Source organism: Babylonia areolata, chromosome 17 (genome assembly GCF_041734735.1).
Source record: "Babylonia areolata isolate BAREFJ2019XMU chromosome 17, ASM4173473v1, whole genome shotgun sequence".
In the NCBI taxonomy this organism is placed as follows: domain Eukaryota; kingdom Metazoa; phylum Mollusca; class Gastropoda; order Neogastropoda; family Buccinidae; genus Babylonia; species Babylonia areolata.
In genome coordinates, this window is record NC_134892.1 from 7,884,454 (window position 1) to 7,896,953 (window position 12,500).

Below are 12,500 nucleotides of genomic sequence, written 5' to 3' on the forward strand. Positions count from 1 at the left end.
GGGGGGGTTGTTATTGTTGTTGTTACTTTTTTTTTTTAACCTTTTTCTGTCTGTCGTCTTGGATAGTTTATTCAGCAAGAGAGAGAGGCAGAGACAGAGAGAGAGAGAGACAAAGACAGAGACAGAGATACAGAGAGAGATGAGAGAGAGAGAGAGAGAGAGAGACAGAGAGGGGGAGATGGAAACATATACGTATCTGGATATGGATAATTCATTCAACAAAGGCCATGGCCGTTTTGGGGCGGGGGGTTTGGAAGGGGTGAAGTTGTGAATCTGTATCTGTATATGCATCTGTGTGCATCTGTTACTGATCTAGAGAAACGACGGGCGCAATATCCGAATGGTTAAAGCGTTGGACTGTCAATCTGAGGGTCCCGGGTTCAAATCACGGTGACGGCGCCTGGTGGGTAAAGAGTGGAGATTTTTACGATCTCCCAGGTCAACATATGTGCAGACCTGCTTAGTGCCTGAACCCCCTTCGTGTGTATATGCAAGCAGAAGATCAAATACGCACGTTTAAGATCCTGTAATCCATGTCAGCGTTCGGTGGGTTATGGAAACAAGAACATACCCAGCATGCAAACCCCCGAAAACGGGAGTATGGCTGCCTACATGGCGGGGTAAAAACGGTCATACACGTAAAAGCCCACTCGTGTGCATACGAGTGAACGCAGAAGAAGAAGAAGAAGAAGAAGATCTAGAGAAACAGATGAGTTAAAGTTAACGACTTGTTCATATTCTGTCGGAACTTGTTAGTTCTTGTCACACTCGGAAATGTGTGGTGCCATGGAAAAGCAGCTGCTATCGGTGAATCAGTTGATTGATTGATGGATCAATAATTAATTATCAATCTGATTGATTACTTTGTTAGCCAATTGATTGGTAAATGAATTGTTCGATTTATTGATTAATATAACATCCAATTAATCAGTTTGGTATTTGATTAATTGATTACACACAAGCGCGCACGCACGCACGCACGCACGCACACACATCTTACTCCAGTCCCGTTTATGAGTATTTTTCAATGTGCATAAGTGAAGTATGATTGTTGAAAGTCTCCTACATTGTAATATATGTTTGCTTTTCATCAGTAAGGTGCGTGCAATATTTTTCTTTTCGTTTCCTTTATTTCAGCTTTAAAAGTGTAGCATTTGTATTTTATTTCTTTTTATCACAACAGATTTCTCTGTGTGAAATTCGAGCTGCTCTCCCCAGGGAGATCAGTTTCAGTTTCAGTTTCAGTAGCTCAAGGAGGCGTCACTGCGTTTGGACAAATCCAGCGTAACCCAACGCGCTTAGTCAGGCCTTGAGGAAAAAAAACACACAAAAAAACAGGGAGAGCGCGTCGCTACACTACAGCGCCACCTTTTTTTCAGTATTTTTTCCTGCGTGCAGTTTTATTTCTTTTTCCTAACGAAGTGGATTTTTCTACAGAATTTTGCCAGGAACAACCCTTTTGTTGCTGTGGGTTCTTTTACGTGCGCTAAGTGTATGCTGCACACGGGACCTCGGTTTATCGTCTCATCCGAATGACTAGTGTCTAGACCACCACTCAAGGTCTAGTGGAGGGGGAGAAAACATCGGCGGCTGAGCTGTGATTCGAACCAGCGCGCTCAGATTCTCTCGCTTCCTAGGCGGACGCGTTACCTCTGGGCCATTTCTAGTTTTTGCTTGCTTTTCTACTGGCCAAATCTCGATGATGTTTATGTAACGAACGTTCAACAATTAAAATCATTTGATTTGAATTTTTTGGGGGGTGTACATTTGAACCCTCTGAACCCCTGAAGTAGCAGACAATGTGTTGGCAGTTCAGAATATTTCTCTGTCTTTTACATATACATTTTTTTTTTAAATACTTATTTTCCCCTTTTGAAACAAGACAGTCATTGGGTGCATAGTGCCAAGGCGAAACTTACTGTGAATAAAACCAGCCTCTCTCTTTCATTCATACATACATACAAACAGACAGACAGATAGATAGATAGATAAACGTATTTTATGCTCTTTTTTTCCCCTTCTTACATTTCCCCCATCCCCTACACCCACCCCCTCTCTGTTCTCTCTCTTTCCTCTTTCATTCCAGACTTCCTGAATCTGTCATGGTTTTGATGACAAATGAATGTAAATTCAGGAATGATTTGATTTTGTGTTTGAAAAAAAAAAAAAAATTCATATTACTCGACTGAACATTCTGTCAATAGATTGACCACGTAACCAACCAACTAATCTGTTTCTACTCTTGGTGTCAAGGTTTCCTCTTCTGCTGTGGTCAGTATACTGACATCTCTTTTCAACATGTCAACATCGCCATCGACCCCCCGACCGTGAACTTCACCTCTGACCAGGCCGAGAAAGGGGAATATCATGTCACGGTGACCTGCCGATCGTCCTACTTCATCGCTGCACTGCGGTGATCATTAATTTAACGTCCATTCAAACTGAGTTGACACGGGGGTTGGGGATGGTGTGTGTGTGTGGGGGGGGGGGGGGGGGAGAGGGGAGGGAGTGTATGCGTGTATGCGTGTGTGTGTGTGTGTGTGTGTGTGTGTGTGTGTGACAAAGAGTAAACGCGCTCGAACTGAAAAGAGAAATTAGTAATGGGCAAGGAGATTTAGGGGGAAAGAAAGAAAGTAACATAATCGATTTAACAAACCTTAAAATCAACTGGCCAATACACAGGTAGTGTGTAATCTCTACACGTGATTATCCGTTGGACATTAAGACTTAAGCTGTCAAAAAAGTATATATATATATATATATATATATATCGTAAATTAAGAACCAGGAGTCACATATCCTTTTGAAACTGTGTCGTTGGAAATTTCAGGAATGGTCCTCCTTCACCTGTACGCATGAACGAATGACGTGTATTTGTTATTTTCTGTCCGTGTAGGAGAAGATATCCAGCCAACCGCTTGTCCATCTTCCGCCGTTTCGGCAACGGAACTGAACGTCAATATGCCCAAGCCAGTTCAGGGCACAAGGATGGTGCTGTCGAGCTAATTGATGGATATACCCCGCCCGGAGCTTCTGGCTCTGGTTCCTTGAAGGAAGGAATTGTCCTTCATCACACCAGAGTGACTTGTAGGGACGGTGGAGGCTTCTTCTGCAAAGGAAGCTACCAATCGGATAAAAAAGAAAGCGAAACAGTCAATGTCACCGTGAATGGTAAAGTGTGTGTGTGTGTGTGTGTGTGTGTGTGTGTGTGTGTGTGTGTGTGTGTGTGTGTGTGTGTGTGTGTGTGTGTGTGTGTGTGTTTTCTTCAGTTTAACGTCTATTTACTATAAGTGTTTTTAGACGGAAAGGAGTAAAGTAGTGTATAAAGGAAAGGGAATGCATGTGAATATTAGTGTATAAATATTAATATTAGTGTATGTGTGTGTGTGTGTGTGTGTTTGTTTTTGTGTGTATGTGTGTGTGTGCGCGCGCGCGCGCGTGTGTGTGTGTGTGTGTGTGTGTGTGTGTGTGTGTGTGTGTGTGTGTGTGTGTGTGTGTGTGTGTGTGTGTATGTGTGTGTGTGTGTGTGTGTGTATGTGTGTGTGTGTGTGTGTGTGCACCTCTGAGGTGAATGGGAAGGAGTGGCAGCCCCGGTACTATAAATAGGCCGCCGCGCGCAACAGCTGGTTCTCCAGTCTTGCTATCGCCTGGCAGCATATATTTCACTGCTGGGCAGTAGTAAGTACAGCGTAGACATTTTCAGCAAAATATTTAATCGTTGTTTGGCAACAAACTTGGACAATAGGTATGGGAAAGAGTGCTATTTGTTTAACAAAAAAAAAAAAAAAAAAAAAAAAAAAAGCCGCAAACGATCTTTTATTTTTGATCTCTCTCTCTCTCTCTCTCTCTCTCTCTCTCTCTCTCTATATATATATATATATATATATATATATATATATATATATATATCTGTCTTGACCATAATAATGACACTGATAACAACTAATAATGATAATAATTATAATATTAATGATGTTGATATGATGATAACAACAATTGATGATAATAATGACAATAACAACAACAATAATAACAACAACAATAACAACAACTATCACAATGATAATGATAATAATGATTAAAGCAACAAATAGTTGTCTTAGTATCAGTATCATTATCAGTATCAGTAGTTCAAGGAGGCGTCACTGCGTTCGGACAAAACCATATACGCTACACCACATCGGCTAAGCAAATGCCTGACCAGCAGCGTAACCCAACGCGCTTAGTCAGGCCTTGAGAAAAAACAAAACAAAAGGAAAAAAAAAAGAGAGAGAAAAATAGAAAAAAATTACTATAAAAAATAATAATTATGATAAAATAATGATAATCGAAATAAGAATAGAAAATGAAAATAAACATGAAATAAAATGAAATAATAATAATAATAATAATAATAATAATAATAATAGTAATAATAAATAAGGATGAAATAAGATAAGATAATAAATAAATAAATGAATGAATAAATAAATATTTTTATTAAAAAAATAAAATAAAAAAAGATTTAAACGAAAGAAAAGAGGAAAACGGAAAACAAAGTAGAGGGGAAAAACAGAAAGTGGGAAAAATAGGAGGTTGGAGGCCCCGCAATAGACACCAAAAATCATCGTCAGTGAGTGCGTGACACAAAAAGAAGGGAAAAAAATGACAAGAGAGGCAAGGCCTTCAAGACTCACTTGTGATACACTTTTTAAAAAATCTAATCGTTAAATTGCGTTCTGTATTTGTTATTAAAAAGCTTCGGGTTTAAAAAAAAAAAAGAAGTCCTAACCAGATTCGAACCCCTTGTGTTCGGGTGAGAAGAAACTGTCTTACCCATTACACTATCGTGGCTCCTTAATGACGTTCTAAAATTTAATATTTGAACATACTTTTTTTAAAGGGCGATAAATCATTTGCGGTATTCGCAGTGAGAACGCTGTTTAAATCATATTATTCTGGTGTATCTTGGGCATTCAAAAAATCCTTAAGGGCAATTAAAAATTCTTTTTAAGTCCGCGGTAAAGGAGACGTGGCTATCGCCGCAATCACACTGCAACATTTAGCCGTTTTCTCTAGATCTAGATAGATGTACAAGTTTAGTTACACCAGCCGGGAATGTAGTACGACACGTCGATTCAATTTCTCTTTTATGTTCATTCTAGTTTTATAGTTTTAAAGTTGATATGAAAATTTAGTATTTTGTTAAACTAATAACATGTAGAGCCAAGTACAAGTACTTCTAAACGTCGTAAGAAGTGAAAAGGACTTCATTTTGAGAAAAGTCAAGACTGGAATTTTTTTCGTTTCATCGTGATCAGTTCAAGGGTATTGACTCGCATGGTTTACAATTTTTAACTGTGAATTCCGACTAATTCTGTGGATATTCTTATGGCAGTTTGGGGCATAATCCAGTAAGTGATGAGGCGTTCACCAATCTTTCCCTGAATAATGGTCTCTTTAATTTAATGGTCTCTTTCTCCAACTTTCCATCACATGTTATCGTGTATTGTTCATTGAATATAGGATTGAATGGGCAGGTCAACAACTTGAAACAAAATGGCGTCGTTCGCGTTCGCGAAGAATATGAGCACGCGCTTTCAATGTGTATAAATATGTGTACGCAACTGATTTTTGCCCATGACCTTCAGGGCTCAGCCAATAGATCTGTAAAGTCCACTCGTCGTATTGATTTTAGTATTTTCCGAAAAAGACCACTTGGGCGAATGAACATAGTGAAAGCCCTGTACACTGAGAGTAAAACACACAAGCTTTTTATGTATTGATGATGGTGGTGGTGGTGGTATTGATGATGATGGTGGTGGTGGTGGTATTGATGATGATGATGATGATGGCAGTGGTGGTATTGATGATGATGGTGGTGGTGGTATTGATGATGATGGTGGTATTGATGATGATGATGGTGGTGGTATTGATGATGATTGTGATGGTGGTATTGATGATGATGATTGTGATGGTGGTATTGATGATGATGGTGGTGGTGGTGGTATTGATGATGATGATTGTGATGGTGGTGTTGATGATGATGATTGTGATGGTGGTATTGATGATGATGGTGGTGGTGGTGGTATTGATGATGATGATTGTGATGGTGGTGTTGATGATGATGATTGTGATGGTGGTATTGATGATGATGGTGGTGGTGGTGGTATTGATGAAGATGATGGTGGTGGTGGTATTGATGATGATGATTGTGATGGTGGTATTGATGATGATGGTGGTGGTGGTATTGATGATGATGATGGTGGTGGTGGTACCGATGATGATAATGGTGGTGGTGATATTGATGATGATGGTGGTGGTGGTGGTATCGATGATGATGATTGTGATGGTGGTATTGATGATGATGGTGGTGGTGGTGGTATCGATGATGATGATTGTGATGGTGGTATTGATGATGATGGTGGTGGTGGTGGTATTGATGATGATAGTGGTGGTGGTGGTATTGATGATGATGATGATAGTGGTGGTATTGATGATGATGGTAGTGGTGGTATTAATGATGATGATTGTGATGGTGGTATCGATGATGATGGTGAAGATGAAGGTGGTAGTAGTAATGGTGGTATTGATGATGATGGTGGTGATGGTGGTGGTAATAGTGGTGGTGGTAATGGTGATGGTGGTGGTGGTGATGGTGATGATAGTATTGATGACGATGGTGAAGATGAAGGTGGTGGTGGTGGTGGTGGTGTTGGTATTGATGATGATGATGGTGGTGGTGGTATTCATGATGATGGTGGTGGTGGTGGTATTGATGATGATGATGGTGGTGGTGGTATTGATGATGATGATGGTGGTGGTGGTATTGATGATGATGATGGTGGTGGTGATGGTGGTATTGATGATTATGATGGTGATCGTATTGATGATGATGGTGGTGGTGGTATTGATGATGATGATGGTGGTATTGATGATGATGATGGTGGTGGTGGTATTGATGATGATGGTGGTGGTGGTGGTATTGATAATGATTATTTTGATGGTGGTATTGATGATGATGATTGTGATACCGATGATGATGGTGGTGGTATTGATGATGATGGTAGGTGGTGGTAATGGTGATGGTGGTGATGTTGGTGGTGGTGGTGATGATAGTATTGATGACGATGGTGAAGATGAAGGTGGTGGTGGTGGTGGTGGTGGTGGTGATGATGATGATGGTGGTATTGTTTGGGGTGAGGTGGTTTTGATGGTGGTGATGTAATGACGGTGATTATCGTGATACTGGTAGCTGTCATGATGGTGGTGTGCACAAACACACATGATGATGATGATACTAGTACTAATAATAATAGTAAATTAATAATGATAATATCTCTCTCTCTCCCTCTCTCTCTCTCTCCCTCTCTCTCTCTCTCTCTCTCTCTCTCTCTCTCTCTCTCCCTCTCTCTCTCTCTCTCTCTCTCTCCTCGCGTGTGCTCTGTAGAGGACGTTCGTGAATTTTCAGTGACCCCAGGGCAGCTAACTCTGACCCCATCGCCAAGGGAGAAAACCCAGTGGCAGGTTGGTGAAGTGTTGACGATGACGTGCCAGGGTCCCTTGGGAAGTGTTGGACCCAACGATCAGGTAGCTTCTTTTCTTCTGTGTCGTGTCGTGTCGTGTCGTGTCGTGTTGTGTTGTGTTGTGCTGTGCTGTATTGTATTGTGTTTTATCGCGTTGTGTTGTTTTCTATTATGTTCTGATGTGTTGTGTTGTGTTCTGTTGTGTTGCATGGTATGGTGTGGTGTTGTGTTTATTGTATGGAATCGTGTTGTGTTCTGTTGCATAGAAGTGTGCTGTATTGTGTTGTGCTGTGTTATGTGTTGTATTGTATTGTGTCGTGTCGTGTCGTGTCGTGTCGTATCGCATTGCAGTGTGTTGTGTTTTATCGTATCGTATCGTATCGCATTGTATTGTATTGTATCGTATTGTATTGTAATTGTATCCATTGCATTGTATTGTATTTTGTATTGTATTGTATCGAATTGCATTGTACATCCACATGGACCAGTCAGTCAGCCAGCCAATCAGTCAGTCAGCCAGCCAGTCAGTCAGTCAGCCAGTCAGTCAGTCAGCCAGTCAGCCAGCCAGCCAATCAGTCAGTCAGTCAGTCAGTCATTCAGTCAGTCAGCCAGTCAGTCAGCCAGTCAGTCAGTCAGTCAGTCAGTCAGCCAGCTAGTCAGTCAGTCAGCCAATCAGTCAGTCAGTCAGCCAGTCAGTCAGTCAGCCAGCCAATCAGTCAGTCAGCCAGTCAGCCAGCCACTCAGTCAGTCAGCCCTCCAACATTCCGTGTCTGTTCGGACAGGTTGACTGGGTGTGGCAGTACCGATACACAGAACCGCATGACACTGACTGGGTCATTTACAACAAAGGCGTGGAGACAGGTCCAGTGGAAGGAACAGGCAACCCCTGCATCAAACGCGGAAGCAGTACAGTGAAGCGCCGTCTTTCCCTCAAGGACACCAACCGCCAGTACAGATGCTTCGTCAAGAAGCGTGGCGGGGTCTCCTTCCTTGAGTATGCTGCCGTACATGACGTTGGGGTTGTTCTGTTCTCCGGTAAGTGATTTGCTTTTTCTCTTCTTTTTTCTTTCTTTTTGTTGTTGTGTTGTTTTTCTGTTGAGTTAAGAATTCTTATTTTTAAGATTGACTTTTTGGCTGGATTTTATTTTTCTTTTCATTGTTATGATTTCAATTATTTCATTTCATTTTATTGACTCACTTGTGTGTATAAACAAAGTGAGTCTATGTTATAACCCAGTGTTCAGTTGCCTGACTGTCTGTCTGTCTGTATGCATGTATGTATGTATGTATGTCTGTATGAGTGTGTGTCCATGCTAAACTTTAACATTGCCAATTTTCTCTAGAAATACTTTGTCTTTCAATACCAAATTTGGCTTGAACACAGTAGGAAAAGAATACTTGCAGTTATACCAATAACAGGTTGTAAGTTTCTTGAGTTAAGCCGTATATCCGGATCATTAACGGTTTATTTATATATCACACATGATTCGTGTGTGTGTGTGTGTGTGTGTGTGTGTGTGTGTGTGTGTGTGTGTAAATTGTGTGTGTGGGTGTGTGTATGTGTGTGTGTGTGTGACTCTGTGTGTGTGTGTGTGAATTGTGTGTGTGTGTGTAAATTGTGTGTGTGGGTGTGTGTATGTGTGTGTGTGTGTGACTCTGTGTGTGTGTGTGTGAATTGTGTGTGTGTGTGTAAATTGTGTGTGTGGGTGTGTGTATGTGTGTGTGTGTGTCTGTGACTGTGTGTGTGTTTGTATGTGTGTGTGTATGTGTATGTGTGTGTGTGTGTGTGTGTGTGTGTGTGTGAATTGTGTGTGTGTGTGTGTGTGTGTGTGTGTGTGTGTGTGTGTGTGTGGCAGACGGAAAAGAGCACTACATGTACCTGGCGATGGGGTTCGGGGTGGGTGGATTTGTGGCAGTAGGGTTTGCCTTCGTCCTCTGGGTGCAGTGGCGTTGTCGTGTGTCCTCCATGACCGGTGAGTGTCGTGTCGTTCTTGTTTCTCTTGTCTCTGTGAGTCTCTCTGTCTCTATCTCTCTTTTTTGCCGGTTTTTGTTGTTGTTTTTTAATATGTTTGTTCATTTATTTAATTATTCATTCATTTATCCATTTGTTTATTGGATCATATATTTTTTTAAATTCATTTTCTTCTTCTTTCTTTTGTGCAGATAAAAGAATGAACAACCCATTGCTGCCAAGACACAGGTAAGATCTGGCAGCACAAAGACCTCAGGTCTGCGAGGACATACGCGAGCGCACTCACACACATGCATACTCACTGATAATATAAGCAAAGACGTGCACACACCACACGCGCGCACGCACAAGCACAAGCACACAAATCAGTAGGACGTGAGCAGAAGCAACAACAGCAGCAGTCATAAAAAGACGTAACAGTAACAGTTGTAGCAGCATTGTTAGTATCACAATCACTTTGACGGAAGCAGCAGAAATCGTCCCATCAGGACACTGGAGAGGAGACACCAGACTACCATCTACCGCCTTCGCACAGGACACGCAGCCTCCGAGCACACCTGAAGAGGATTGGAGTGGCAGCCACATCCCTATGTGATTGCGGCCAGGCTGACCAGACCCCATCCCATATTCTCCAAGACTGCCCCCTGTATGAGAAGATGCGGCAGCAGTCCTGGCCTGGGGGTGCTGACCTCAACACCAAGCTCTGGGGGACGGTAGCCGATCTTCACCGGACGTCCGAGTTTGTGGCATCCCTCGGGCTTCGACCCTGACTGCGTAGCTGTCGAACGCAAAAGAAAGAAAGAAAGAAAATTGCAGAAGTAGTAGTATGTCTAACTGTAGTACCAGCAGCAGTAACATAGTAGCAGCAGCAGCAGCAGCAGCAGCAGTAGTAATGACAGCAGCATTGCTAGCAGAAGTTTCTGCAACAGAAGCAGACCAAAAAAGAAAGTAGAAATAGAAGCAACAGTCGTAGTCGTCGTATCAACAACAACAACAACATAATAATAATAATGGATACTTATATAGCACACTATCCAGAAATCTTCTCTAGGTGCTTTACGAAAACGCTTTAAAAATTACATCAATGTTACATACACACACCTAAATGTGACTACACACACACGCACACGCACACACACACAATGCATACATACATTTTAACATACATGTGTATCTAACAGCTACTCTAACACATGCGCACACATAGGCGGGCACAAACTTACATAAACACACGCACACACAATACACATTCATATACATGCATGTAGTTATGTACACATACATATGTATACACACATAGTCAAGCACAGCTAACGCAAAAAAAAGTGGACCCGCCACAATCGAACTTATTGCTGAGTTTTGAGACGAGATTTAAAAGATGCGAGGGAATCAGAATGACGGAGGTTATCAGGGGGCTTGTCCCACATGATCATCATTATCATCATCACCACCACCAGCAGTGACGGTAGTGCTAGTTGTAGTTATTGTTGAAGTAGTAATAGACGGGCGCCATAGCCGAATGGTTAAAGCATTGGACTTTCGATCTGAGGGTCCCGGGTTCAAATCACGGTGACGGCGCCTGGTGGGTAAAGGGTGGAGATTTTTACGATCTCCCAGGTCAACATATGTGCAGACCTGCCAGTGCCTGAACCCCCTTCGTGTGTATACGCAAGCATAAGATCAAATACGCACGTTAAAGATCCTGTAATCCATGTCAGCGTTCGGTGGGTTATGGAAACAAGAACATACCCAGCATGAACACCCCCGAAAGCGAAGTATGGCTGCCTACATGGCGGGGTAAAAACGGTCATACACATAATAAGCCCACTCGCGTATATACGAGTGAACGTGGGAGTTGAAGCCCACGAACGCAAAAGAAGAAGAAGTAGTAATAGTAGCAGTTGTAGCAGCAGCAGCAGCAATGTAAGCGGTTCGTTTGTTGTGGGTTGTAGGTGTCTATTGTTATTTCAAACCTGGCCTTAAAAACCTGCCTCTTTCCAAATTACCTCTTCTATTGGAGGTTTCAAGTGTTTATCGTTCTTCCAGATCTGCCTTAAAGCCTGCCTATTTCCAAGTTAGCTCTTCCATTCTGAGTTTTATTTGTCTAAGGTTCTTCAAAGTTTGGCCTTAAAACCTGTCTGTTTCCAAGTTAGCTCTTCCATTGGACGTTTCGCCTATCTATAGCTCTTCCATGCCTGACCTTAAAGCCTGCCTATTTCCAAGTTAGCTCTTCCGTTTTGAGTTTTATTTGTCTAAGGTTCTTCAAAGTTTGGCCTTAAAAAAAGCCTATTTCCAAGCAAGCTCTTCTGTTCGGGGTTGTAAGTGTCTATAGCACTTCTAGATCTGTCTAAAAGCCTGCCTGTTTCCAAGTTAGCTCTTCCATTTTGGGGTTTTATTTGTTATAAGGTTCTTCAAAGTTTGGCCATAAAACCTGTCTGTTTCCAAGTTAGCTCTTCTATTGGGGGGTTGGGGGGGGGTAAGTTTTCTATGACACTTCCAAGTCTGCAGACTTTGATACCTATTTCCAAATTTCCAAGTTTTCTATACGGCCCCCCTGTCCATCCATAGTTGTTTTTTTCTTGTCATCTATGTACATGTATTCATGTTTCGTTTTTCATCCCATTGTTCCAGTGTTATCTGTGTGTGTGTGAACGTTAGATGTGAAAGCGCTACGATTTGCTTCCACGCAATATTTAGCGATATAGAACTTCTTCTTCTTCTTCTTCTTCTTCTTCTTCTTCTTCTTCTTCATCTCCTCCTTCTCCTCCTCCCCCTCCTCCTCCTCCTCCTTCTCCTCCCCCACCCACTCCTCCTCCTCGCCCTCTTCCTCTTCCCCCTCCTCCTCCTCCTCCCCCTCCCCCTCCTCCTTCTCCTTCTTCTTGTTTTTGTTCTTGTTCACTGTTCTTCTTCTCCTTCTTCTTCTTCTTCTTCTACTACTACTACTACTACGACTACTACTACTACTACTACCCCCTCCACCTCCCCCTTCTTTTCTTCTCGTTATTGTTGTTATCATTATCAGT

At 42.0% G+C, this 12,500-nt stretch overlaps 1 protein-coding gene across 10 annotated transcripts in view; it reads left to right on the plus strand.

Moving 5' to 3' along the window:
• LOC143291469 (uncharacterized) overlaps window positions 1–12,500 on the plus strand; it is a 22,370-nt gene that overhangs the window by 4,437 nt on the left and 5,433 nt on the right. For all 10 annotated transcript variants that reach the window (XM_076601339.1, XM_076601341.1, XM_076601347.1 and 7 more), the window contains exons 3-8: window positions 2,254–2,413; window positions 2,897–3,171; window positions 7,451–7,569; window positions 8,288–8,540; window positions 9,362–9,478; window positions 9,669–9,705. In XM_076601339.1, coding sequence (XP_076457454.1) covers window positions 2,254–2,413; window positions 2,897–3,171; window positions 7,451–7,569; window positions 8,288–8,540; window positions 9,362–9,478; window positions 9,669–9,705 — 961 coding nt within the window. The remainder of the gene's footprint in view (window positions 1–2,253; window positions 2,414–2,896; window positions 3,172–7,450; window positions 7,570–8,287; window positions 8,541–9,361; window positions 9,479–9,668; window positions 9,706–12,500) is intronic.